This window comes from Microcaecilia unicolor, chromosome 3 (assembly GCF_901765095.1).
Source record: "Microcaecilia unicolor chromosome 3, aMicUni1.1, whole genome shotgun sequence".
Lineage (NCBI taxonomy): Eukaryota > Metazoa > Chordata > Amphibia > Gymnophiona > Siphonopidae > Microcaecilia > Microcaecilia unicolor.
Genome location: NC_044033.1, coordinates 318,992,974 through 319,019,161, shown reverse-complemented (window position 1 = coordinate 319,019,161; position 26,188 = coordinate 318,992,974). Strand labels below are relative to the sequence as shown.

Sequence of the window (26,188 nt, the reverse complement as noted above, 5' to 3'; positions counted from 1 at the left end):
TATAGAATCTAGCCCTGTGTAGCTCCAGTGTATTCTGGGTCCGCCCTTGTTTACGTTATCACATGGAGCTTAGCAGTTCATGTACTATGCATCTGTGCTAGTTGCAGTATTCGGCTCCTAAATGGATAAGTTAACTGTTTATAGACCTGCTATTTTGCAAGCCTAATTTTAAACAGATAGAGTGGTCACTGATCAGAATTTATATGCTGGTCAGGCCCACTCTTATTGGTCATAAGAGATAATTGCTTCTTTCTTAAAGTGGAATCTGTCTAAAGCTCACTTGCATGTTCCCTAGTCCGCAATCAATGGCAGGGGCGTAGCTACGTGGAGGCATGGGCCCCCGTGGATTTGGCCCTGCCCCCCCCCCCCCGCCACTGACCCTTTCCACCCCCTCCCGCTGCCAACCCCCCGCCGCCGTCGGGTGCCTTTGCTGGCAGGGGTCCCAACCCCCGCCAGCCAGTCCTCTTCTTTGGCGCGACCACATTGCTGATGTGCAAGGGCAGGCTTCTGCTCACAAAAACAGAAGCCAGCCCTTACAGATCAGCAATGTGGTCGCGCCGGAGAAGAGGACTTCATCTGGCGGGGGTTGGGGACCCCCGCCAGCAAAGGTACCCGACGGCGGCGGGGGAGGGTTGGCGGTAGCAGGAAGAGGGGGTCAAAAGGGTTGGCGCTGGGGGGGATCAAAGGTGGTGGTGGTGGCAGCAGCAGCAGGGAGGTCAAAAATGGTGGTAGGGGGTTTAAAAATGGTGAGGGGGTTGGCGGCACCAGGGGGGGCTAAAATGTGCCACCTCCACCTCGGGCTCTGGACCCCCCTCCTGCCGAAGTCTGGCTACGCCCCCGAAATGGAGGTGATTCACTCCAGCATTTTGGGCCTCTACTTTCTGAATAGCGTCTGTATAGAATTTTCCCCAAAATATATACTATCATAAACAGAGATATTTGGCCACTATTTGAATATTTAAAAAAAAATATTCAGAAACTCCCAAAAGAGATACTCACAGCCAGTGGTGTGCTGGAGCTGGCTCTGTCCGGCTCGCAAGAGCTGTCAAAATTGAACAAGCGGCTCTTGCGAGCCGGTTGTTGTTGGGGGCGAGCCGGCTCCATTAGGGGAGGTAAGCATGGCAGGAGGGTGCCATCACAGGCCATGCTTACTGCCCCTGCAGCTCCGAAACATGTCCAACAATGTCCTTCGCCCCCACCCTCCCCTCCCGCTCCCATCTGTCTTTTTTAATTACCTCCGTCGAAGCGCACGCGATTTAAAGCCCTGCTGCGTGCTGGCCATCTCTCCAGGCTTCCCCTGCTTGCTTCGGTGATGTTCGCGCCCTTAGTCCCGCCTTCTGACGTCATTCTGATGTCATTTCCTTTTTCTGCGAAGGCGGGACTAAGGGCGCGAACATCACCGAAGCAAGCAGGGGAAGCCTGGAGAGACGGCCAGCACGCAGCAGGGCTTTAAATAGCATGCGCTTCGACGGAGGTAATTAAAAAAGACAGATGGGAGCAGGAGGGGAGGGTGGAGGCGAAGGACATTGTTCGTTGGACATGTTTGGGAGCGGGAGGGAAGGGCAGAGGAGGGAGGAGAATCACTGTGTATGGATGGGGAGAGGGGGGCAGGGGAGAGATTTGCTGGGCATGGATGGGGAGATGGGGGCAGGGGAGAGACTTGCTGGGCATGGATGGGGAGGGGGCAGGGGAGAGGCTTTCTGGGCATGGATGGGGAGAGGGGGCAGGGGAGAGGCTTTCTGGGCATGGATGGGGAGAGGGGGCAGGGGAGAGGCTTTCTGGGCATGGATGGGGAGAGGGGACAGGGGAGAGACTTGCTGGGCATGGATGGGGAGAGGGGGGGCAGGGGAGAGACTGGCTGGGCATGGATGGGGAGAGGGGGCAGGGGAGAGACTTGCTGGGCATGGATGGGGAGAGGGGGGCAGGGGAGAGACTTGCTGGGCATGGATGGGGAGAGGGGGGCAGGGGAGAGAGGAGAGTTTCAGGACATGGATGGAGGGAAGAGCAAGAGAAATTCTGGACATGGATGGAGGGGAGGGAAGGGAGAGAGAAGAAATGCTGGACATGGAGGGAAGATAGAGGAAGGAGATTAGATGAGGGAAAAGGAATTGAGGAGAGAAACTGCACATGGATGGAGAAAATAGGAAGAAGCTAGATCCACTGGACAGTCAAGTCTGCGGAGGACCAGAAATGAAGAAGAAAGGAGGAAATAAATGGAAAGGAAGCCCTGGAAACGGAGTCAAAGGAACAGATAGAGAGCAGCAGAATCAGATACTGGACCAGCATGATCAGAGAAAAAAAGTCACCAGACAAAAAAAGGTGGAAAAAAATAATTTTATTTTCATTATAGTGTTTGGAATATGTCCACTTTGAGAATCAGGTGCTGAACGTTAAAAGTTTATATTTATTTACTTATTTATGGCATTTTATCCCATATTAAACATGAATTAGATTAGAACCTGGGATCATTTAATTTTTTTTTTCCTGGAGAAAGTAATGCATTGCCTCCCCCCCCCCCCCGGCTATAGCCAGCTCTGCAATATTTTTTTTTGGGAGGGGGGGAGCCGAGGTGGACGGGGGGGGGGGGGCGCCGAGGTGGACGGAGGGGAGGGGGCGCCGAGGTGGACCGGGGAGAGAGCCTGTTGTTAAAAATTTACCAGCACACCACTGCTCACAGCTCACTGGAGGGGGAACCAGTTTATACTAGCTATTTTTGAACAAGACTCTGTCTACATTCCTCCTTATAACTAGTAATTTACCCTGTTAGATATTCAGTTTTTATTCACCTCCTCAGGATATCTACCTTGACTATACATTATCTAATCCTCTTCAGCACAGTAGTAAATCTTCATTTTCCTTCAGTGGCTCCCCATTCCATCTTTTAAAAGTAAAAATACATTTTTTGTAACGTTTCCTCCCACACAAAATAGCTCCAGACAGACTGTCCTCTTTCATCCAAACTTTTCCCATCTGAATAGAAGCCAAAAAAAAAAGGGAAATAGTGATTTAAAAAAAAAAATCCTGTCTGTATTGTTTCTTTCTACTTCTGAAAAGACAAATTCATATATATATATATATATATATATATATATATAATTTTTTTTTTTTACGTGTCATGGACTTTGTGGTAATCATTGTGCACCTTGTGAGCCCAAGAAGGTCAGAGTAAATCCTGATAGAGTATGCCTGTGAAAATAATTATGAGAAGAAAGAATGAAAGGCAAGGACAATTGGAGAGACAAGTGTTGTGCTTCAGGGATTATATATCTTAAAACAAAGAAAATAAACTCCTTTCCATGAGGGTTGGTCAGGTGATGGTCTTCATGTAGGTTGTATTGATTGAGGGTATGGTTTCCACCCCAGGAAGCTTCATTCTCTCCAACAACTCCCAGAAGTGAAACATACCGTATTCTCTTTAATAATTGCCCATCTCCAATAATTGCCCACCCCCTGCTTCAGGACCCCAAAACCCCATAAAATTAGGATTTAAAACCAAATCAATATTCTAATAATTGCCCACCACCACCCCCCCTTGCATTGCTCTTCCCCACCCTCCATCCCCTGCCATCTGAGACGACCGGATTGTTTAGTTTTCCCAATGGATACGTAATATTTAGAACACTAAAATATCAAAATAATAGAGAAATGGAAACTAACTGTTAAACATATAAAACACCACAAAATGCATTCAAATATTATAAATAAGCCCCAAAGAGGCTGGAATAAATTGGAGAAAAGATCTCAGTAAACCTTGAAAGTAAAACAAAAAATACTGCCATCTGTTGGTTAACAACTTACCCAAGGGAACATTAACGGTCAGAAAAATTCCGATAATCCATCATGCAACAATCACATACAAAATACTTTTATCTTCAAATATTTTCTCAACATGTCAATGATAAAGTTTTAATAAATAGCACTGAATACTTAGCTTCTTAGCCATCTTGGTGCATGGACTACATAGTAAACAAAGTTCAATACTGCCAGTAGAACATTGGCGGAACTGACACCTTTGGCTTGTCACAGCACTGCTTCAAAGAGGTACCATCAGGATTCTCGACAGAGGTCCTGTTTCAGCGGTATTGAACTGTGGATTACTTGAAGGCTGATGGAAACTTTGGGGCCCTTTTACGAGAGGGTGGCCACTCAGCAATCCGGAACTACCGCCAGCCTAACATGGGCACCAGCAGTAGCTCCACCCCCCAGCGTACGCCATTTCTAGTACTCCCAGAAATTATCTGGAATTTTTACTACCAGGTAAGGGCTTCCCACAAAATGGTAGCACAGCGAGTGTGAACTTACCACACAGACATTTTTTTCAGCCTTTTATCTGCTGTGGTCCTTGGCACATGGCAAAACCGGGCACAGGCGTTACTACAAGGCCTCTTTTACCAAAGTTTGGTAAAAGGGACCCTTTGTTTGCTGTGAACTCTGTGAACCAAAATGGCTAAGAAGCTAAGTATTCAGTGCTATTTATTAAAACTTTATTGTTGACACATTGAGAAAATATTTGAAGATAAAAAGCATTTTGTATTTGACTGTTGCACAGTGGATTATTGGAGTTTTTCTGACCATTGATGTTTCCCTTGGGTAAGCTGTTAGCTGTCAGATGACAGTATTTTTTTGTCTTACTTTCAAGGTTTACTGAGGTCTTTTCCCCAATTTTTTCCTGCCTCTTTGGGGTTTATTTGTAATATCTGAATGTATTTTTGTGTGTTTTATATATTTAGAACACTGCCTTTTCACGACAGGGTCATCTTTTGGAAGTTACTTCAGCATGGTAGATTTGCTCTGTGACAGTGGTTCCCAAACCTGGTCCTGGAGGTACCCCATCCAGTCAAGTTTTCAGGATATCCACAATAAATATTTGTGAGAGAGATTTGCATGCACTGCCTCTACTGCATGCAGATCTCTTTCATGAATATTCATTACGGATATCTTGAAAACCTGACTGGCTGCGGTACTTCCAGGACCAAGTTTGGGATCCACTGCTGTATAACCTGAGTGATTTTTTTGTAGAATTGTTTAACTTTAGAATATGCCTGCTGTTGAGAAGGTTTATGTTGTGTTAGTGAGATTACACCAGAATCAGAAATGTCTTTGTGTAGTGAGTTGTACAGGAAAAAAAAATGTTGCTGGCTGTGTGAAGGAGGAGAGAAAAGGGTGCTGTCTGTGTGGGATGCTGGGGAGACTAAAAAGGGAAGGAAAAGAGAAAGGGATGTGTTGCTGGGTTCTGAGGGACCTGCTAGCTCTGTGTCTGTGTAGAGGGAAGGTAGAGAGAAGGACTGGCCAACTGTATGTGTGTGTGGGGGGGGGAGTCAGGGAGGGGGCATGTCTGCTGTAGGTGTGTGAGGGACAAAGAGATGGCGGTATACATGATGCGTGGGGGGCGCAAGAGAGCGGGATGGGCCAGCTGTTATGTGGATGAGGGGCTCGGAAAGAGGTGGCAGTAGAATTTAGGTGAGAGGGAGCTGAGAGATGAGCAGGCTGGCCTTGTTCATTGGGGAAAGGTGGAGGGACAGGGTGGCTGTATGGGGGGCGGGATACAGAGAAATATTCTAGGTGTAGGTGGCATAGGAGCCAACTTTTCAAAATGATTGGGGGTGCTGAAATTTTTTTTTTTTTTTTACAGGTGGTGCATTCCCCCTCGTCTCCCCCCTCTCCCCCCCCCCCCCCCCCCCATGAACACTGCAGTAGTAGCTGCCAGATTTTTTGAGACCAAGACTAAGTTTAGCGGCAGTCACAGACAGACAGAATAAGACTTTGGAATTTAAAAGCTTACTTTAAAATAAATAAAGTTGTAAACAGTCAACAAGTGCTTTTTGGCCTGAAATCAAACCACCTTGACCCCACCTGACTTCAGCTTTTTAACGTTGTCTGGACTGGCACCTTTCCCTGTACTTCTCTGGCTCGCTTTCTGCCCTTCTTCAATGTTCCGGGCCGCCGGCAGCGTCAACGCGCCGGTAAGCACACACCTTCGGCGCTCCGGAAGCTCTCTCTCTCTCTCTCTCTCTGTTGCAGCATCCCGCCTACGCGGGACAGGAAACTGTAACCGTGCCGCTGAAGGCAGTGTGCTTACTGCACTGTCTGAGACACTGCCGGCGGGCCCGGAACACTGAAGGACAGATGTGCAGGGCAGGGAGCTGAACGGTGCATGCATGGACTGGAGCGGGAGCCAGGAGGGACAGGAGGACAGGCACTCTGTGCCCACGCGCAGCACCACTAGCCCACCACTGCCTCAATTGGGCGGTAACTAAGCAACTTGCAAACACTCAAGTAAGTGACTGAAGTAAGCACAAACTACCTTCGGCGACGGCAGCTCCGGAAGCTCCTCTGTTGCAGCATGATCATTCCACCTCTGCAGGACAGGAAACTGTAACAGATCCAAAGGGAAAGCTTCCGACTGCGAAGGCAGTATGCTTAACTGCACTGACACGGAGATTCACTGACGGCGGTCCGGAACATTGAAGGAGGTAGGAGCGGATGGACAGCACAGCGGTGCAGGGCAGGGAGTCGGGACGGTGCAGGGAGCGGGATCGGGTGGGAGGGACTTTATGCCCACGTGCCACTGTCTAATTATTGGGGGTGCTTGAGCACCCACAGCACCCACGGAGTCGGCGCCTATGGTAGGTGGGTGTTTGGGCAGAAGGAGCTGGCAGTTTGCATTTGGGAAACAGAGAGGAAAGGACAGGCTGGACATGTGCATTGGGGAGGGGCAGAGAGAGGGATAGGATGACAGTATGTGGAGGGGGGGGACAGAGGGGCTTTGGGGGGAGGAGGTTCAGAAAGAGGTGGCAGTGTGCATGGCAGTTGGGGGGACAAAAGAGAGGAACAAGCTGGTCATGTTGAATTGTGTGTGTGTGTGTGTGTGTGTGTGTGAGATGATGATAGTGTGTTTTGGGTGAGAGGACAGAAGGATGGAGAGGCTGGTCATGTGTATTGAGAGGGGGACAGACTTATTGTATGTGTGGTGGGTGGGGCAGAGATAGATATTCCCCTTCTGTCGCAACTTCCTGTTTCTGCCTGGGTAGGACACAGCACAAAGGAAGCTTCTTGGTTAATGGCAGGCAGTGTGTGGGAGTCGCTGCTGCTGCTATGAGCTCATTCAAACAAGATTGACACTTAAGGGAGGGAGATGAAGGAACGCGGGTGCCCAGCCTGTTCCTCTCCATGCTGCTGCTTTCAGGGACCCATTCATGCAAAATGAGAGTTGTGGGCTGGATTGGGGTAGGAAAGGAGAGATGTTGCATGATGGGGGGGGGGGGATAGATGGAGAATTGTTGGATGTGGAGGGGGCAAGACAGAGGGAGAATCATTGGATGGGGTGGATGGGAGCAAGAGAGGGAGAATTGAAGCACGTGGAAGGGGGACAAGAGAGGGAGAATTGTTGGTCATGGGTTGGAGGAGGAAGGGAGAGATTCAGGAAAGGGGTGGAGAGGGGCAAGATAGGAAAAAATCTTGTATATGGGGGTGAGGGAGAGGGGCAAAAGAAGGACAGTTGTTGGACATGGAGTGGAGAGGGAAAAAGGGAGAGAATGCTGCATGGGGAAGAATTGAGAGAAAGGGAGATGCTGGATTCAGGAGCAGAAGGGAGTGATGCCAGACAATGGGAGTGAGGGAAGAGAGAGGGAGAAATGCTGGACCATGGGGGAGAGAGCAGGAGGGAAGAGAGAAAGACTAGGGAAATGTCAGGCTATGACAGTGGGGAGGGAAGAAAGAGGGGGCAGTTGATGGGTAGAAGGGTGGAGAAAATGGCAGAACTATGTGGGAGAGTCCAGGAGGGGGTGGCAAGGAAATGAATGAGAGGATAGTTTTTACAGAGGGTAGAAGTATGGTAATGGGGAGTAGATTAAAGTTGAAAGGGAATGGAGGCCTGGGAAAGGTTTGAGATGGATAATAGGAGATCTAGTAGGTGAGAGAAGATGGAGATTAGATTGGTGGCTGAAAAGTAAAAAGGAGGAAAAGGGTGAAATTTAAGGTGACAGACAGCAGAAAAGAAAAGAGGAAAGAGCTAAAAAGGAATGATCAGTATGTCAAAGGCAGGTGTAGTAAGGGAATAGACAGGAGAGAGGAGAAAAGGCAAATGGACAGCAGCTGCTTGAAGGAGAATTAGCAGACAACTGACAGGAAAGAAGAAAAGAGAAACCGTAACCAACATGATAGAAAAATTAAATGTCCAGACCACAAAGGTATAAAAATTTTTTTATTTTGACACACACACACACACACACTTTTAATGGTGTTAAAAGGAAACTGCAGTTTGTGAGGACCAAAATTAGTATTAAGGACAGCATACTTTTTTCTCACATTGAAGCAATTCCCATGTTCTAAAGGAGTTCTTTAAAATGTAAGAACAACGAAGCAAATCACGTGATGCTTCCTGAAATTATATTTAGATGTAATGAGTTGACAGATAAGAGTTTTGGTTTACATTCATATGAAACAAATACCATTCTGTTCTGAGTTCTGACCACATTAGGAACTTCCGGTATTTATACTGTTTTGCAGTTTTCTTGCTTTTAAAATGAAGCATAAAGTTTACCAGTGACAGGAATACAGGTGCTAGACTATCAGATCAATATTCAGCTACTACATTCAGTAGCTGTGGAATTTTTGAAAAATATGGATATTCAGTGCCATTATCTGGATAGTGGGCATAACTGAATATCCAGAAAACGCCAGCAGTTTCCATTCTATCTGGATAGTGATTCTGGTGTGATGTCGGTCGGTAACAGCAGGAAGCAACCACCAAGGTGGAGAAACTTGGTCCACTAGCCAGCTTATAATCGAAAGAGAAAAACGCCTATATTGCGACACAAATCGGGAGATGGGCATCTTTCTCCCATGGGCGCCCACATCGGTATAATCGAAAGCCGATTTTGGGTGTTTCCAACTGCAATCTGTTGCGGAAACGGGTAAAGTTGATGGGGCGTGTTGGAGGCATGGTGAAGGCGGAACTGGGGCGTGGTTATTGGCCGAGGAGAGAGGGGCGTCTTTAGCTGATAATCAAAAAAAAAGGCATTTGTACCGCCATTTTGGGTCACTTTTTTTGGACCCTTTTTTTTTCACGAACAGGTCCCAAAAAAGTGCCCCAACTGACCAGATGACCACTGGAGGGAATCGGGGATGACCTCCTCGGATTCCCCCAGTGGTCACTAACCCCTCCCACCAAAAAAACCCCACTTTACAAACGTTTTTTCCCAGCCTGTATGCCAGCCTCAAATGCTGTACCCACCTCCATGACAGCAGAATGTGTTCTATCCTGTGACAGCCTTTCCCTGGTTCTGATGTGGCTCTCGGGTGAGTGTGACACCTTTTCTGTTATGCGCACTGCAGAGTCACATCAGCAATGCATTGTGGTGGGTGTAGGGTATTGGGCTCCGTGATTCCACTAGCTTGTGTTAAATGCTCACAATGTTGGTAGTTGGTAGGCTCTACTCCCATGGTGCTTTTCCCCCTGCTTACTGGGTCAAAGTGTGCCCTGTTTTGTTTCCGGTAGTCCATGAGGTAGTGGCCATTTTTGTAAGCCAATTTTAGATCCCTTTCACGTGTTAGCCACGTTACAGTTCTTCCCTTGAATGTGGCTGAAAGAGGGCATTGTACAGCATTCTGCCAGCTCTGACCTACTGCTCATCTCAGTACCAGGGAGACTCGTTGCCAGTGGGGCACAACCTCTGATCTGCAGTTAACTGTGAGTAAGCGTGCTTATTCCAATAAAGGACGTTTTCGGAGAGATTAGTCTTCAGGTGTCAACCTCCCCGGACTCCCCCAGTGGTCACTAACCCCCTCCCACCAAAAAAACCCACTTTAAAAACTTTTTTTCCAGCCTTTATGCCAGCCTCACATTCCGTACCCACCTCCATGACAGCAGAATGTGTTCTGTCCTCTGATAGCCTTTCCCTGGTTTTGATGTGGCTCTCGGGTGAGTGGGACACCTTTTCTGTTAAGGGCACTGCAGAGTCACATCAGCAATGCATTGTGGTGGGTGTAGGGTATTGGGCTCCGTGATTCCACTAGCTTGTGTTAAATGCTCACGATGTTGGTAGTTGGTAGGCTCTACTCCCATGGTGCTTTTCCCCCTGCTTACTGGGTCAGAGTGTGCCCTGTTTTGTTTCCGGTAGTCCATGAGGTAGTGGCCATTTTTGTAAGCCAGTTTTAGCTCCCTTTCACATGTTAGCCATGTTACAGAACTTAGTTCTTACCTTGAATGTGGCTGAAAGTGAGCATTGTACACCATTCTGCCAGCTCTGACCTACTGCTCATCTCAGTACCAGGGAGACTCTTTGCCAGTGGGGCACAACCTGTGATCTGCAGTTAAGTGTGAGTAAACATGCTTATTCCAATAAAGGACGTTTTCGGAGAGATTAGTCTTCAGGTGTAAACTGGTGTGCCAATGTTATATAGCAGCAACCAGTCCTAGAGGCCTGCGTGTATGCAGGTCCCTGGAGCACTTTTAGTGAGTACCGTAGTGCACTTCAGCCTGGTGGACCCAGGCCCACACCCCCCTTACCTGTAACACTTGTGCTGGTAAATGGGAGGCCTCCAAAACCCACTGTACCCACATGTAGGTGCCCCCTTCACCCCTAAGAGCTATGGTAGTGTTGTACATTTGTGGGTAGTGGGTTTTGGGGGAGGGGGGTTGGGGGCTCAGCACCCGTGGTAAGGGAGCTATGCATGTGGGAGCGTTGTCTGAAGTCCACCGCACTGACCTCTAGGGTGCCCAGTTTGTGTCCTGGCATGTCAGGGGGGCAAGTGTACTACGAATCGTGGCCCCTCCCACGACCAAATGGCTTGGATTAGGACGTTTTTGAGCTGGGCATTTTTAGTTTCCATTATCGCTAAAAAAAAACAAATGCCCAGCTGAAAAATGTCCATTTCTTCGAAAATACGGTCTGTCCCGCCTCTTCACGTACCCGTTTTCGGACATAGACGCCCATGGAGATAGGCGTTCGCGTTCGATTATGCCCCTCCACGGGAGTCAATGCAGCAACAAAGGAGTAGCGTGATCAACAGGACACTTCCAAAAAGCCAAGGAGACGTGATGTAAAAAAGTATATCTTTTAATAACAAATGAAATATATTTTTTACATCACATCTCCTTGGCTTTTTGGAAGTGTCCTGTTGATCACACTACTCCTTTGTTGCTGCATGTCGGTAACAGCAACATAAACCCTCACCAATACTGGGCATATTGAGAAGTAATAAATACGAGAGAGTAACTCCTTTGTACATCACGTTACACTGGCTATCATTATAAATTAGAGGGATTTTTAAACTCTGCACCATGATACACTGATTTGTACATGGCAAAATGCCGGAATATCTAAACCGTTGGATAATCCTACCCAAAAAGAGACTGAGAAGGATGAAAGGAAATCTAGACCTAGTATTTCCATCCACAAAAGCTATCAGATTTACGAGAGTACACTCAACAACCTTATCCTATCTATTGGCAACATGGTGGAGCGATATATCAGTGACGGTAAGATCAATATCAGAGTTCAGAATTTTCCGTAAACAGTTGAAGACTCATCTATTCAGAAAATACATGTTAGGGAATGAGGGATGATGTGCACAGCACTCCAGTACCCCCCCCCCCCCCCCAACTACAACCGTTATGACCCTAAAATGTAAAAATGTTTTTCTTCTTGAAATGTGTAGTCTGAAATATAATAATGTATGTGGAGGGGCATTTTCGAAAGAAACATCTAAGTGTAAATTTGGACGTTTTACAAAAATGTCCAACTTCAGAGGCGGGGAGAAGGTCATTTTCGAAAAAGATGGATGTCCATCTTTTGTGTTCGAAAATACCATGGACGACCTTGGATTTGGACGTCTTGCGATTTGGACGTCTTTGATTTTCGGCCATTTTCGAAAACAAAAACGTCCAAGTCTAAAACGTCCAAATTCAAGCCATTTGGATGTGGGAGGAGCCAGCATTTTTAGTAGACTGGTTCCCCTGACATACCAGGATAGCAGTCGAGCACCCTAGGGGGCACTGCAGTGGACTTCATAAAATGCTCCCAGGTACACAGCTCCCTTACCTTGTGTGCTGAGCCCCCCAAAACCCACTACCCCCAACTGTACACCACTACCATAGCCCTTACAGGTGAAGGGGGCACCTATATGTGGGTACAGAGGGTTTCTGGTGGGTTTTGGAGGGCTCGCTGTTTCCTCCACAAGTGTAACAGGTAGGGGGTATGGGCCTGGGTCCACCTGTCTGAAGTGCACTGCACCTACTACTAAACTACTCCAGGGACCTGCATGCGCTGTAATGGACCTGAGTATGACATCTGAGGCTGGCATAGAGGCTGACAGGTAATGTTCTTCATCACAATTTGGGGGGGTTAGGAGGGGATTAGTGACCACTGGGGGAGTAAGGAGAGGTCATCCCCGATTCCCTCCAGTGGTCATCTGGTCATTTTGGGCACCTTTTTGTGCCTTATTTGTTATAAAAACAGGTCTAGTTGTAAACATCCATTATGGCTCAAAGACGTCCAAGTCTAATGCCCAAGTCCCGCCTTAAACACGCCTCCGATATGCCCCCTTGAGATTTGGATGTCCTTGCGACGGACTTCAGAGAAAAACATCCAAAATCGGGTTTCGATTATACCGATTTGGACGTCTCTGTGAGATGGATGTCCAAATGCCAATTTATGTCACTTTTTGGACATCCATCTCTTTCAAAAATTAGCCTGTTGGTCTCTTAACGTAAGTCACAGGGCCGGTCTTAGCAAGTGCGGGGCCCTGTGCAGACCAATGTGGTGGGGCCCCATCCTAGCCCCGCCCCTGCCCTAGCTCCACCCCATTGATAAGATTATTCAATTTTTAGAAAATTTTTTATTTATGAAATTTCAAATAAAGACAAATGAAGCTAAACTTGTACAGAAAAACTGATTGAAATATAAGCACAATGCTATCATGAGCCCCCCTCCCCAGAAATTATTCAGTTCAAGTCCACTACAATTAGTAGTTCCAATTCTCATAACAAAGGAGAATAAAGGAAAAATATTAAGAAAAGATCCAGTACTTTCAAATTCCCCTATTACTCTGTAACCCATCAAACCAGAAAGGCAACACAGAGATCCCCAACCCCAAGTAGCCAAAAAAGATTTAAGTAAGTGCATAGGTTCCCATTAAAGACAAAACCACAACACATTTATGTTTCCATAAATCAGCTATATTAGAGATAGACGTTTAATTAAATTTAGATATTAGATATGTATCATATGTCAAAGAATAAAGTGGTTGCTCAAAGCATATACTAACCACAATCGCTCAACTGCAAAACACTATGCACAAATTTGTGCAAAAACACACTCAGAACCTTACTGTACCATAAATATTACACTGGGCAGAACCTAATACAGCAATATACCACCCATACAGAAAATGCAGACCGTCAACAATATGAAGCAAGGGATCATAATATCACAATTCTCATGTAGAGCCACAAAACACCCTTTTAAGGTGGATAGTGTTCACAATGAGTTCCTTTTATTAATGACCATATGTAGATCCTTCAAGAGGTAGTGTGTCATGATTTAGGCTCTACACCCTTTCTGGTGTTTTGGTGCCACCTTAGTAAGGCCAACACACAATCTCTCCACTTCAAAACACTATACACAAACTTATGCAAAAACACACTCATAACCTTACCAAATCATAACAGCACTAATTCCAAGGAAAGGACGAGCTACAACCTTATGAGTGGAAAGGCAGTACTGTAATTACACCAGGCTCTAAAATACCAGTACACAACCTAGTGAAAAAAAACAAAAACAAAAGGGGCTGCAAATACTACACGTTAGCAGAATACTGCACCTTGATCACACATGATAAACACATGACACAACAGATATGAAGGCAAAATACTGAACTGTGGAAAGTTACCTCAAGAAGTCAGACTCAGCATGCAGCAATAGTAGAAAAATTGAAACTTACATGCAAAATATCACAGATGCAGATTTCCAAAAGCTGACATATTCCAATTAATAAATTCTGAATAAAATACTTTTTTCTACCTTTGTTGTCTGATCATTTAGTTTTTCTATTCGCTTTGGTCCCAGTGTCTTCTGTTTTATGTAGTGTCTTCTTTCCATTTGATATTTTTTCTCTCAACATGTCCCTATCCTCCTGTGTCCTTATGTGTCCTGTCTACCATCTGTAGCCCTGTCCCTATCCTTTCTCCAGTTTCAGCATCTGCGTTCAAAGTGTTCCGATCCAGCCCTTAAATTCAGCAATTTTACCTCCATCCATATCCAGCATTTCTCATCACTCCCCTCTATCCATGTGCATCTACTTTCCTCCCCTCCCCTACATCCATGATGTCCAGCATTTCTCCTCTCTACCATGTGCATCTCCTTTGTCTTTCCTTCCCTCTATTCCTGCCCAACATTTCTCCTCTCTTCCCTTGTAACACTCATCATAAGTCATGCAGAAGAACTGTGTCAACTGGAAACTGGACATCAAGTACCACTTCTGCCACCAGCTTTGTGTGCGCCTTTAAGCATGGAGCCAATTGTAGACTGTGCTGAGACTATGGTGGAAGTTACAGTGCTGCTGATCACATTTCAGCAAGATGAGGAGCATTTGTTCAAATCAGAAGAGCGTGGATGCCCTTGTGGCAGCACAGCGGGCTGAGTGCCAGCTGGCATGTGCAGGCTGAGGAGGGTGGGGTGGGAACAGACATCAGGATGGGAGGGAAAGGGGTGGGGGATACCTGCTCTCCTCATCAGGCTGTTTATAGAGTCTGCTTCTAATTTCTGACTCAGGAACAAACTTTTCCTTCTGCTGCTATTTTCTGCAGCCCTCACTATTGCCGTCCCCCTCCCCTCACTGTCTGGCTTCCAGCCTGTCCTGCCCTCCCTCCTTCTATGCGACTCACGGATGTGGAAGTGTCAGCAGGCTCACATTTTCTTCTAAATTTATTTCCTCAGAGGCGTTCTCCCTCCGACACCGGCAATTCACATAGCCAGCCTTCTGCCAGCGTCGGAGCCTCTCCTCAGATGCGTCCCGCCTCCTCTAATGCAACTTCCTGTGTTGCGCGGAGGTGGGACACGTCTGAGGAGAGGCTCTGACGCTGGCAGAAGGCTGGCTATGTGAATTGCCGGTGTCGGAGGGAGAGCTCCTCGGGACTTTAAAAACAAGCGCCCACGTGGACGGGCGAGAGCGGGGGAAGGTGCAAGTCGCGCGGGAGGAGAGGACGGGAGGCAGATCACTGCTGCAGGCATTGAGGTGAGGCGAGGCGAGGCGAGGCGAGGTGAGGTGAGGTGAGGTGTGGTGTGCCGTGCCGCGCGGGGCCCCCCTAAGCACGAGGCCCTATGCGGCCGCCTCGGTCGCCTTGGCCTAAGACCGGCCCTGGTAAGTCACACTGAACTTAGTCTAGGAATGCTTGCAACTAATAAGAAATAAAGTAAAGTAATACAAAACTCTACAAAAGGCACTCAGGTCCTACAGAACAAATTTACTATTCCATAATGCTAACTCCCTGAATGCACCCAAGGACCTTATCCAGAAAAGGGCATCAATTTAAATATTGTAGTGAGCCCTAGAATATCAGTACATCAATTTGAAAAAATGAACAAGCTGAGTTACTATAGATCCTTACACTGAACCAGAGCTGATGTTAGTGTAAACCTGTAGGGTTAAAGTTTTTACCTGGCAGGAAGTTGGGAGGAGTCTCTGAGCCATCAGGAAATGTTTCAGGCAGAGATGAAGTGGGCTAATGCTGATGAAGTCCCCATAGTGGACTGGAGTTTTTATGTGTATTGTCACACAGCAGGAGGGGTAGAGATGTCACAGGTGCAGGGAAACGTTTCTTTTTTTTTTTTTACCAAACACACCCCCCTTTTACAAAACCGCACTAGCAGCTGCCAGTGCGGTAATGCCAACACAGCCCATTCACTTTGAATGGGTCATGTTGGCATTGCTGCACCATAGCTGCTAGCACAGCAATATAAAAGGGGGTCACAGCAGGGGCGTAGCCATGGATGGGCCTGGGCCCACCCAGTTTGGGCTCAGGCCCACCCAGCAATGGTGCACCTCATAGATAACCAAATTGCGACTTCAGCTTTCCCTCCTCCCAGCCACCCGCCCGCGTGCCACGTTTTGTTCCCTCCCTGCTCCCTCCCTCCCCTGTCATCCCCGTCCAGCAGTGGTGTTAGCTCCGCAGCGCCGGGGCCGTCCACACGCTGCTACGAGTGCTTCCTCTGCGCTGGCCCCGCCTCTTCAGAAAGAGTATTCGAGAAGGTGAGGCCAGCCGGAAGGAAGCAGTCGTAGCGGCGGCGTGCTGACGGATGCTACTATGCTGGAAGGATGTATTGGAGCACTGACTTTGGAGGGGATCCTGCTGGCTGTATCCTACCTGAAGGGTGAGGGAGCTTCAGATTTGGTGAGACAGAATGGAGGTCTCCAGTCTTAAGTCCATCAGCAACCTTCTGTAGGAGCTGGACGTGCAGAGCTGGACTGCGGCGTCGCCCGGCGGGATTGGGAAGGGGAGGGAGGACCTGCGCCGTGCTCCCGGGTGGCTGGGAGGTGGGAGAGAACAAAAACCACAGCAGGTGGCTGGGGGGGGGGGGAAAAAGGTGCAGCATGTCAGTGGGTGGCTGGGGGGAGGGGGAGGGAGAGAAAAAACCTACAGCATGCTGGCAGGTGCTTGAGGGGTCAGGGAGAGGAGAGACAGGAGCACTGTTGGGATGAGGAAGTGAGAGGGATGGAGAGATGCTGCAAGGGGAAAGAGAGGGAGAATTGTTGGATATGGGTGGGATGGGATGGGGAGAGGGAGAGGGAGGAAAAGGCTGCATAGGAGTGGTAAAGGACCAGAGAGGAAAAAAAAGTGTTGGACTTGGAAATGGAAGGAAAGGAGGGAGAGATGAGAGGGGAAATGTTAAACATGACATTGAGGTGAGGGGAAGGAAGAATGGAGAGATGCTGTGTGGCGGGGGGGGGGGGGGGGGGGAGGGGAGGGGAGAGTGAGATGTTAGACCAGGGGCTCAAGGCAGGGAGAGGGAGAAAAGTTGGACATGAAGGTGGCGGAGAGGAAAGGAGAGATGCACAAGGGGGGGGAGGGGAGGGGAGAAAGAGGGAAGATAAGGAAATAAATGAGAGAACAGTGATTACAGGGGTAGAAATATGGTAATGGTGCGTAGATTGAGGCTGGGAAGGAGAGAGATGGGGAATGGGAGAGCTAGTGGGTGAAAGGAAATGGAAATGTGATAGATATCTGAAAAGTAAAAAGAAGGAAAAGATTTAGAAAGAGGATGACATTTCAGTGTACAGAGGCAGAAAAGAAAAAAGAAAGAAAGGAAAGAGCTAAAATGGAAAGATCAATATTTCTGAGGCAGGTGTAGTGAGGAAATGAAATGACAGGAGAAAAAAGACAAATGGACAGCCGCTTGAAGAATTAGCAGCAGACAGACAGGAAAGCGGGAAAGAGAAATTGGAACCAACATGATGGAAAAATAAAATGTCCAGACAATAAAGGTAGAAAAATCTTTTATTTTGAATGTTTTAAGTGGAATATGTTAGCGCTGGGAAATGTGCATAGTGGGTGTCTTTTTATTGTGTTAAGTAGAAAAGGAAATGCGCTTTTGTTTTGTTTTTTCTCCAGTGTTGCAGTGCATGCTGAGGTTCCCAGTTCAATTTTGTCTACATATTTTTATTTCTAATTTGTGATCCCTTGTTCTGTAATTTGTGATGGTCTGTCAGTGTGACTGTAACGGCAGATGAAGAGATTGGAGAGGAGAGGGAATTGGGGGAGGGGTTTCTTTATTTTCTGCCCTGGTCACCAGCATGGTTAACAGCAGCCCTGAACCTTGCTGTGGCTAGTGGGGATCCCCAAGCCCTGCCAGCTGGGGATCTCTTCCGGGGCTGGCCGAAGCTGCCTTCCGCCGAGCTTGGCAGATGGGGGCAGCATCCTGGAGCCACTGACAACTAAGCACGTATTGGGTGCTGGCATCAGTGGCTCGAGTAGTTGACCGGTGAGTCTGACGTCGGTGCCGGGCAAGATGGTGGAGGCTATTATTAAGAATAAAATTGCAGAGCATATACAAAAACATGGACTGATGAGACAAAGTCAGCACGGATTTAGTGAAGGGAAGTCTTGCCTCACCAATCTAATGCATTTTTTTGAGGGGGTAAGCAAACATGTGGACAATGGGGAGCCGGTTGATATTGTATATCTGGATTTTCAGAAGGCGTTTGACAAAGTGCCGCACGAAAGACTCCTGAAGAAATTGCAGAGTCATGGAATCGGAGGTAGGGTACTATTATGGATTAAGAACTGGTTAAAAGATAGGAAGCAGAGAGTAGGATTGCGTGGCCAGTATTCTCAGTGGAGGAGGGTAGTTAGTGGGGTCCCGCAGGGGTCTGTGCTGGGTCCGTTGCTTTTTAATGTATTTATAAATGACCTAGAGATGGGAATAACTAGTGAGGTAATTAAATTCGCCGATGACACAAAATTATTCAGGGTCGTCAAGTCGCAGGAGGAATGTGAACGATTACAGGAGGACCTTGCGAGACTGGGAGAATGGGCGTGCAAGTGGCAGATGAAGTTCAATGTTGACAAGTGCAAAGTGATGCATGTGGGTAAGAGGAACCCGAATTATAGCTACGTCTTGCAAGGTTCCGCGTTAGGAGTTACGGATCAAGAAAGGGATCTGGGTGTCGTCGTCGATGATACGCTGAAACCTTCTGCTCAGTGTGCTGCTGCGGCTAGGAAAGCGAATAGAATGTTGGGTGTTATTAGGAAGGGTATGGAGTCCAGGTGTGCGGATGTTATAATGCCGTTGTATCGCTCCATGGTGCGACCGCACCTGGAGTATTGTGTTCAGTACTGGTCTCCGTATCTCAAAAAAGATATAGTAGAATTGGAAAAGGTACAGCGAAGGGCGACGAAAATGATAGTGGGGATGGGACGACTTTCCTATGAAGAGAGGCTGAGAAGGCTAGGGCTTTTCAGCTTGGAGAAGAGACGGCTGAGGGGAGATATGATAGAAGTGTATAAAATAATGAGTGGAATGGATCGGGTGGATGTGAAGCGACTGTTCACGCTATCCAAAAATACTAGGACTAGAGGGCATGAGTTGAAGCTACAGTGTGGTAAATTTAAAACGAATCGGAGAAAATTTTTCTTCACCCAACGTGTAATTAGACTCTGGAATTCGTTGCCGGAGAACGTGGTACGGGCGGTTAGCTTGACGGAGTTTAAAAAGGGGTTAGATAGATTCCTAAAGGACAAATCCATAGACCGCTATTAAATGGACTTGGAAAAATTCCGCATTTTTAGGTATAACTTGTCTGGAATGTTTTTACGTTTAGGGAGCGTGCCAGGTGCCCTTGACCTGGATTGGCCACTGTCGGTGACAGGATGCTGGGCTAGATGGACCTTTGGTCTTTCCCAGTATGGCACTACTTATGTACTGCCTGCTGGGCTTGGCGGGGAGGAGTTCTGGTCATCTCTGGTGGAGGTCCCCAGCTGACGGAGATTGGGGATCCTCATCAGCTAAAGTATTTATATTTTGAGTTGGGAAGTGCTTGGGGGAGAGAGAAAATTTTTGTGCCCACCCACTTTGTGCTCAGGCCCACCCAAAATTGGTTGTCTGGCTATGCCACTGGGCCACAGTCACCTCATTAACAGCTGGGTTAGCTCTGCAGTGGCCTAATCAGTACTTCCCCATTCTAATCACAATTCAGTGGATCCTGTAAGACTGCCACTACAATGTAGCTCCAGGATGCCAGCATTTCTTCCACAAAGACTCAAAACAAACCAAAATCAACATTTGGCTATCTCTCTCCCCCTCAATTTCCAGGGCAAAAGCTCTGAAACAAATCACAGAAGTCCTAGGTTTTGAAACTTAGCCAGGCTTACTGGAGGAAAGCTGTCCAAACTTCTGGCAGCAAACAACCTCAGCTCTTTTCTTATTTAGGTCAATATTATTGCTAACTCTAGTTCCCACAATACAGGCTGCTGTTTAGGTCCAATATAACAGGTACCAATGGAAACACAGCACTCTCCCTCCTAGGGTTTACAAACACTGTATTTGCCAGCCAAATAACCACTCAAACAGGGTGCTAAGACCAAAATATCTGACTGTGTCTGGGGAGCTCCTGGAAGTTACCCCCCTCCCCCCCCCCCCCCCCCCCCCCCCCGAGCCTTCCATAAAGCAAGACCTCAGTGCTGAGGAGGAGATGGAATAGTTTCCCTTCTCGCAGCCTAGCCCTGAACAGTAGAGGGATTCTGTTGCTGAAATGGCACCTCTTAGACAAGGTACCTTTTGGCAGAGCTGCCAAGTTACCTATTCCAGGAGATAGATTTTTTGGCTGGTCCTGGATTTCTGCCAGCCTCATCATTATGGGACCTGCAGCACTGATTGCAATATATAGAATCATGGACTACAAAATACTACACTGCTTTGGGGTGTAAGTGTAAAACTAGGACCAGCCAAAAAGTCTCTTTTTGTTTCCCATATTGCTTCCCATTTCGCTTTCAGGAATGTTTGTTTTATTCATTTGGCCATTTTTTCGTCGTGGGAGCAAAGTTGTTGCATGTACACTACTTTGAAAGAGGACCCACTCTCTCTGAAACAGTGCACTATGGGTTCGATTCAGTAAATGGTGTTCAAAATTGAGCACCAAAAAACCCCAATGCTAAGCGTGATTCTATAAAGGACACACATCCTTGATAGAATCACACTCAGCACAGATTTCTGCACCTAACTTTAGGCGCTAGACTTGTGCCCAAGTTAGGCAGGCTGAGGCCAGATTCAAAAAATTTCTGGCTGTCCATTCCTAATATGTACCTTCCTTGCTGCCTCAGGCACCTAAATGAAGGCACCTACTTAAAGAATCAGTAAGGCCCTGAAGTGTATCTTCTCCTCAGCAGGAACAGGTACTACTCTTTGTCTTGTTGTTTCATCAGTAAAGAATATCAGACATCAAAGCTGATGTATTTACACCCAGGGGAAGATGCACTAAAGACTCCTTAAAGCCCTTCCCTTAGCGAATTGGTAAGGAACCGGCATGCATCAAGGAAAAGGAATGCAAATGAGCTGCTCATTGTAGCTCACTTGCATTCTCTATTCCATCAGTAAACAGTCGGCCGGTCGAGCATGCGCAGAGCAACCAAGTGTTATGCTGGATGCTCTGCGCATGTCAAATACGCCTCTGTGCCACCCGAAAGGAAGACGTCGCGCCGCTCACCTCCTCCACGGCCTGCTTCAGGAAGGCTCCGATGCAGCTCGATCGTAGCAGGAGAGTGCAGTTGAGGACGTCCCCCCCCCCCTCCCTTCGCAATAATAAAAACGGCCTTTTTGGACGTCCTTCACTCAGCTGAGAGACCTTGAAGTCTCTGAGCCAATCACAACGCGTTTGGCTGAGCTAAACGCGCTGTGATTGGCTCAGAGACTTCCAGGTTGTACTGTCTACAAAGCAATTTTTTTTCATGAAAGACCCCGTTTTTTTCTGTGAAACTGAGCTGATCAAATCCCTGCACTGGCTTTACCCCCTTCCATTCCTGCTCTCTCTCCCAGCTAAACGCACTGTGATTGGCTCAGAGACTTCCAGGTCTCTCAGCTGAGTGAAGGATGTCCAAAAAGGCCTTTTTTATTATTGCGGGGGGGGGGGGGGGGCGGGGAGGACGTCCAAAAAGGACATCTTTTTGGATGGACGTCCTCAACTGCACTCTCCTGCTACGATCGAGCCGCATCGGAGCCTTCCTGCAGCAAGCCGTGGAGGGGGTAAGCGGCGCGGCGTCTTCCTTTCGGGCGGCACAGGTTTTTATTAAGTGAAGGACGTCCAAAAAGAATGTCTTTGGAGTGGGGTTTTTTTTTCAGGTGAAGGACGTCCACAAAGGACGTCCCTGACGACATTTCTTTCTTCCAATTTGCCCCAACAAGAGGTGTAGACCTCCCGTTAGGTTTTTTCACGGTAAGGGGATCGGAAAACCGTAGTGCATCTCATTATAATAGCCTTGCAATAGCCTTTGGATCATCTGCATTCCGTTTTCATGAGCTGCTACCGTGATCGGAAAATGGCCTTTAGTGCATGCCAGGGTTTACTACTTGCTCGTCAATGGCTCGTTAAGTTTAGTGCATCTGGCCCCCAGAGTCTATAAATGGCACGCAGATTTCCACACACAGATCCTGAAATGTAAGGGCAACTAAATTGGTAAATGAGCCAATTAATGCCAATAATTGGGTGCTAACGATCAATCATTGGTGTTAATGGGCAACAATATGCATTTGTGAGCGTGTATTGCTAAGCACTATTCTATAAAGATTTGCATGCAAATCTTTTGTGGGTATGCTCATTCTTTGAAATACTTGTATATATAGGTGACCTTTTTTATACCCTTTTCACCCTCAGTTTGTTTCTTCTCAGATCCCCTTTTTCTATTATTGCTTCTCTTGGATCTATTGCATATTATTTGAGAGTGTTCAGCATGCCATGTACTTGGCACTAATTGTCTCTGGATTAGAACTGATGCTCTCATTTTCAATTTTATCTTCAGGTTCAGGTTCCACCAGTGAATGGAGCTCTTCCTTGGACAGTGAATGCATGGAGTCAGAACCCAAAGTATACAACACAGAACAGAACACAGCAAGCAGCAGGAGCTCCTCCATCACCAGTTCAAGGACAGAGGATGATATCAGGGACAGAAAGCTGGCAGAGGACTTACTAGCAGCAGAAACAAAGATCAGGAAAGATGAAGGTATGGTGGAACACAGGCACCACACAGATGACTGTGGTATAAGCAATACCCCAGAAGCTCCGGAGAACCCAAGCAGCATTTCAGAGAGCATTACCAGTTCAGTGACCTCAGAAATGGATACTAGAGGGGCTGTGCAAGTCACACAGAATGCCTTGACCACAGACATGAAGGAAGGAGACTTAAAGAAAATTTATGGGAAAATATCTGAAGAAATATCCCACTTGAGACATGAGAATAGTCAGCATCATCAGGAGATTATGGATTCTCTAAGAGATATGAGTAGAGCTTTGTATAATCTGGAGAATCTATGTCAGAAGATTTTAGTTAAACAACAAGAGCTACATGATGAAATCATCTCACCACCAGCCTCCTCCAAAGGAATTCAAAGCTCTGGGACCTTATACACTAATGAGCTCTTCTTGGAGGGTACCCTGAGACCACCTGATTTATTCCTCACGCAGCCTACAAGCACCGAAATGCGGAGAAGACTTCAGCGGTCAAATAACCAGGACATACCAGATACTTAGCAACCCAAGATCAGGTTCAGGCCTTATACTGATGACCAGGTTCATGTCTTACAAAGGCTAGACATTGTCTGTAACAAAGGCTCTATAGTTCCATGTTTGTGTGTATATATATTTTTTATTATTATTTTTTTTTTTTTTTTACAAAGAACAAAAGAATAGCCATACCGGGTCAGACCAATGGTCCATCTAGCCCAGTAACAAGTACCTGGCAGAAACCCAAGTAGTACCAACATTCCATGCTACCAATCCAAGGGCAAACATTGGCTTCCCCATGTTTGTCTCAGTAATAAACAATGGACTTTTCCTCCAAGAACTTGACCAAACCTTTTTAAAATCCAGATATGCTAACTGTTCTTACTACATCCTCTGACAAAGAGTTCCAGAGCTTAACTATTCATTGAGTGAAAAAATATTTCCTCCTATTTGTTTTAAAAGTATTTCCATGTAATTTCCTTGAGTGTCCCCTAGTCTTTGTACTTTTTGAAAGAGTAAAAAGTCGATGCACTTCTTGTTCTACACCACTCAGGATTTTGTAGACCTCAATCATGTCTACCCTGAGACATCTCTTTTCCAAGAGCCTTAACCTGTTTATATAGGAGGAGTTCCAGCCCCTTTATCATTTTGATCGCTTTTCTTTGAACGTTTTCTAATTCATACCTGCAGTACTCAAGATGAGGTCACACCATGGAGCGATACAGAGGTATTATAGTATTCTTGGTCTTATATACCATCCCTTTCCTAATAATTCCTAGCATCTGTTTGCTTTTTTTGTTGCCAGGGCAGAAGATTTCAGTTTATTGTCTACAATAACACCTAGATCTTTTTCTTGGATGCTGACCCCCAAGGTCGACTCTAGCGTCAGGTAGCTATGATTCTGTGCATCACTTTGCATTTGTCCATATTAAAGTTCATCTGCTATTTGGAATCGTAGTCTTCCAATTTCCTAACATCTTCCTGCAATTTTTCACAGGCTGCATATGCTTTAACAACCCTCAATAGTTTTGTGTCATCTGCAAATTTAGGGTCTTTTACTAAGGTGCGGTCACGTTTTTGGCGTGCGCTAAAATTATGGGCGCGCTAAACATTAGAGACGCCCATAGAAATGCATTGGCGTCTCTAATGTTTAGCACTCCCACAATTTTAGCGTGTGCAAAAACATGAGTGCGCCTTAGTAAAAGGGGGTCTTAATCACCTCACTTGTCCCAATTTCCAGATCATTTATAAATATGTTAAATAGCACCAGTCTCAGTACAGATCCCTGTGGCACTCCTCTATTCACCCTCCTCCACTAAGTGAAATAGCCATTCAACCCTACCCTCTGTTTTCTGTTCAATAACCAATTCCTAATCCACAACAGAACATTGCCTCCTCTCCCATGACTCTTTAAACTGGGATAATTTGTTTGATGTCCTCTCCAGGTTTGGAAAACAGGGCTGTTTTTTTTTACAGGCAGTACAGACTTTATATACCTGCCCCTTGGCTCAACTTTTGGTTACTGGGGAGCGCATCTCATCTTTCCCAATTTGTAAGGGTATGAGACAGGGGTGTCTTCTGTCTCTATTATTATTTATCCTGTCATTGGAGCCTTTGCTCCACATCATTAATCGGGGGGCCTCAGATAAAGGGGTTGTTTCTATTGGGACATCAGATTAAAGTCCTGGCGTATGCTGATGACTTGTTTTTTCTTACAGACCCACAGTTCTCTTTGCCTAATTTGTTAAGCCTGATCACCACCGTTGGAATGTTCTCTGGGTTTGCTTTTAATTTTGCTGAGGCTCTTCTGGTATCCCGTGCCATAAGGGCTACCTAGGTGGGATCTTTTCCAATCACCTGGGAAATAGGGCCTTAAAATACCTTGCAGTTTTGCTGCCTTTGGATTTGACCACTTTGTATAATGAGAACATACGCTCACTGCTGGAGGAGACTCGCTTGAGATTGCACCTTTGGAAATCTTACCTGTTACCTTTGTGGGGCCAAATCTATTTATTTAATATGATTGATGTGATGTGATGTGACATGTTTCTTGTATCCCACTAACTTCCACTAACCAGTGGTTCAAAGCAGTTGACAAAAAAAAGAGAGTGGAAAAAAGAAAATCTGAAGCTTAGAAAATGAAAATTATCAAGACAAATAAATATTTAAACAGAGAAGTCTTTAAATTCTTACGAAATTGAAGTTAACTAGAAAATCTTCACAATTCTTATGGAAGTGAAAGCCAACAATGAAGTGCTTGATAGCAAAATGGCGATTCCAGAATCTTTTCATATTTAATACCAGAAAAAGAAGGAAGTAAAAAAAAAAATGGAATGGATCTCTTAATCTCGAAGTATCACGGGCAAAAGAAATCAAATTTAAAAAATATTCTGCAGATATGCCGTCAAACATTTTGAAAAGCAAACAAGCCATCTTAAATAAAACTCTAAGATTAATAGGAAGCCAGTGCAAAGAAGCAAGGTCAGAAGTAGAACTATCAGATTTTTTAAGACCAAGAATAAGTTTGGCAGCAGGATTCTATAATAATTGTAATTTAAGATGTAATTTCACTGAAATAGATGAATAAAGAGCATTTCAATAGTCTACATGGCTCAAAATGCAAGATTGTACCAAAATAGAAAAGTGAGCTTTATCAAAAAAAATGTTGAACATGACGAAGTTGACATAATTTAAAAAACAAATACTTCAAATTAAATAGTATACCTGTGGCTCAAATGAGAGAGAAGTATCGAGTGTGATTTCAAGGATCTTTAAAGAAAGATCTTTTTTTTTTTTTTTACTGGACACGTGAAAAAAATCAGGGATAAAAGTACCTTTACGGGCAAGATAGAGTAACTTGTTTTTATCAGCATTTAGCTTAAAACCATGAGTCAAGCTGTACTTTAGGCAACCTTCGATGTAGTATCAGACCAGTTCTCACTTACGGAACCAAAAGCAACATCATATCTGCATATGA

The 26,188-nt window shown here is 46.1% G+C and overlaps 1 protein-coding gene across 2 annotated transcripts in view; it reads left to right on the top strand.

Annotated features, from left to right (window-relative positions):
- LOC115466823 (NACHT, LRR and PYD domains-containing protein 3-like) overlaps positions 1-23,338 on the top strand; it is a 124,423-nt gene extending 101,085 nt beyond the window's left edge. For both annotated transcript variants that reach the window (XM_030198366.1, XM_030198367.1), the window contains one exon: positions 22,511-23,338. In XM_030198366.1, coding sequence (XP_030054226.1) covers positions 22,511-23,238 — 728 coding nt within the window. In that variant the 3' untranslated portion in view covers positions 23,239-23,338. The remainder of the gene's footprint in view (positions 1-22,510) is intronic.
- The last annotated feature ends 2,850 nt before the right edge of the window (positions 23,339-26,188 follow it).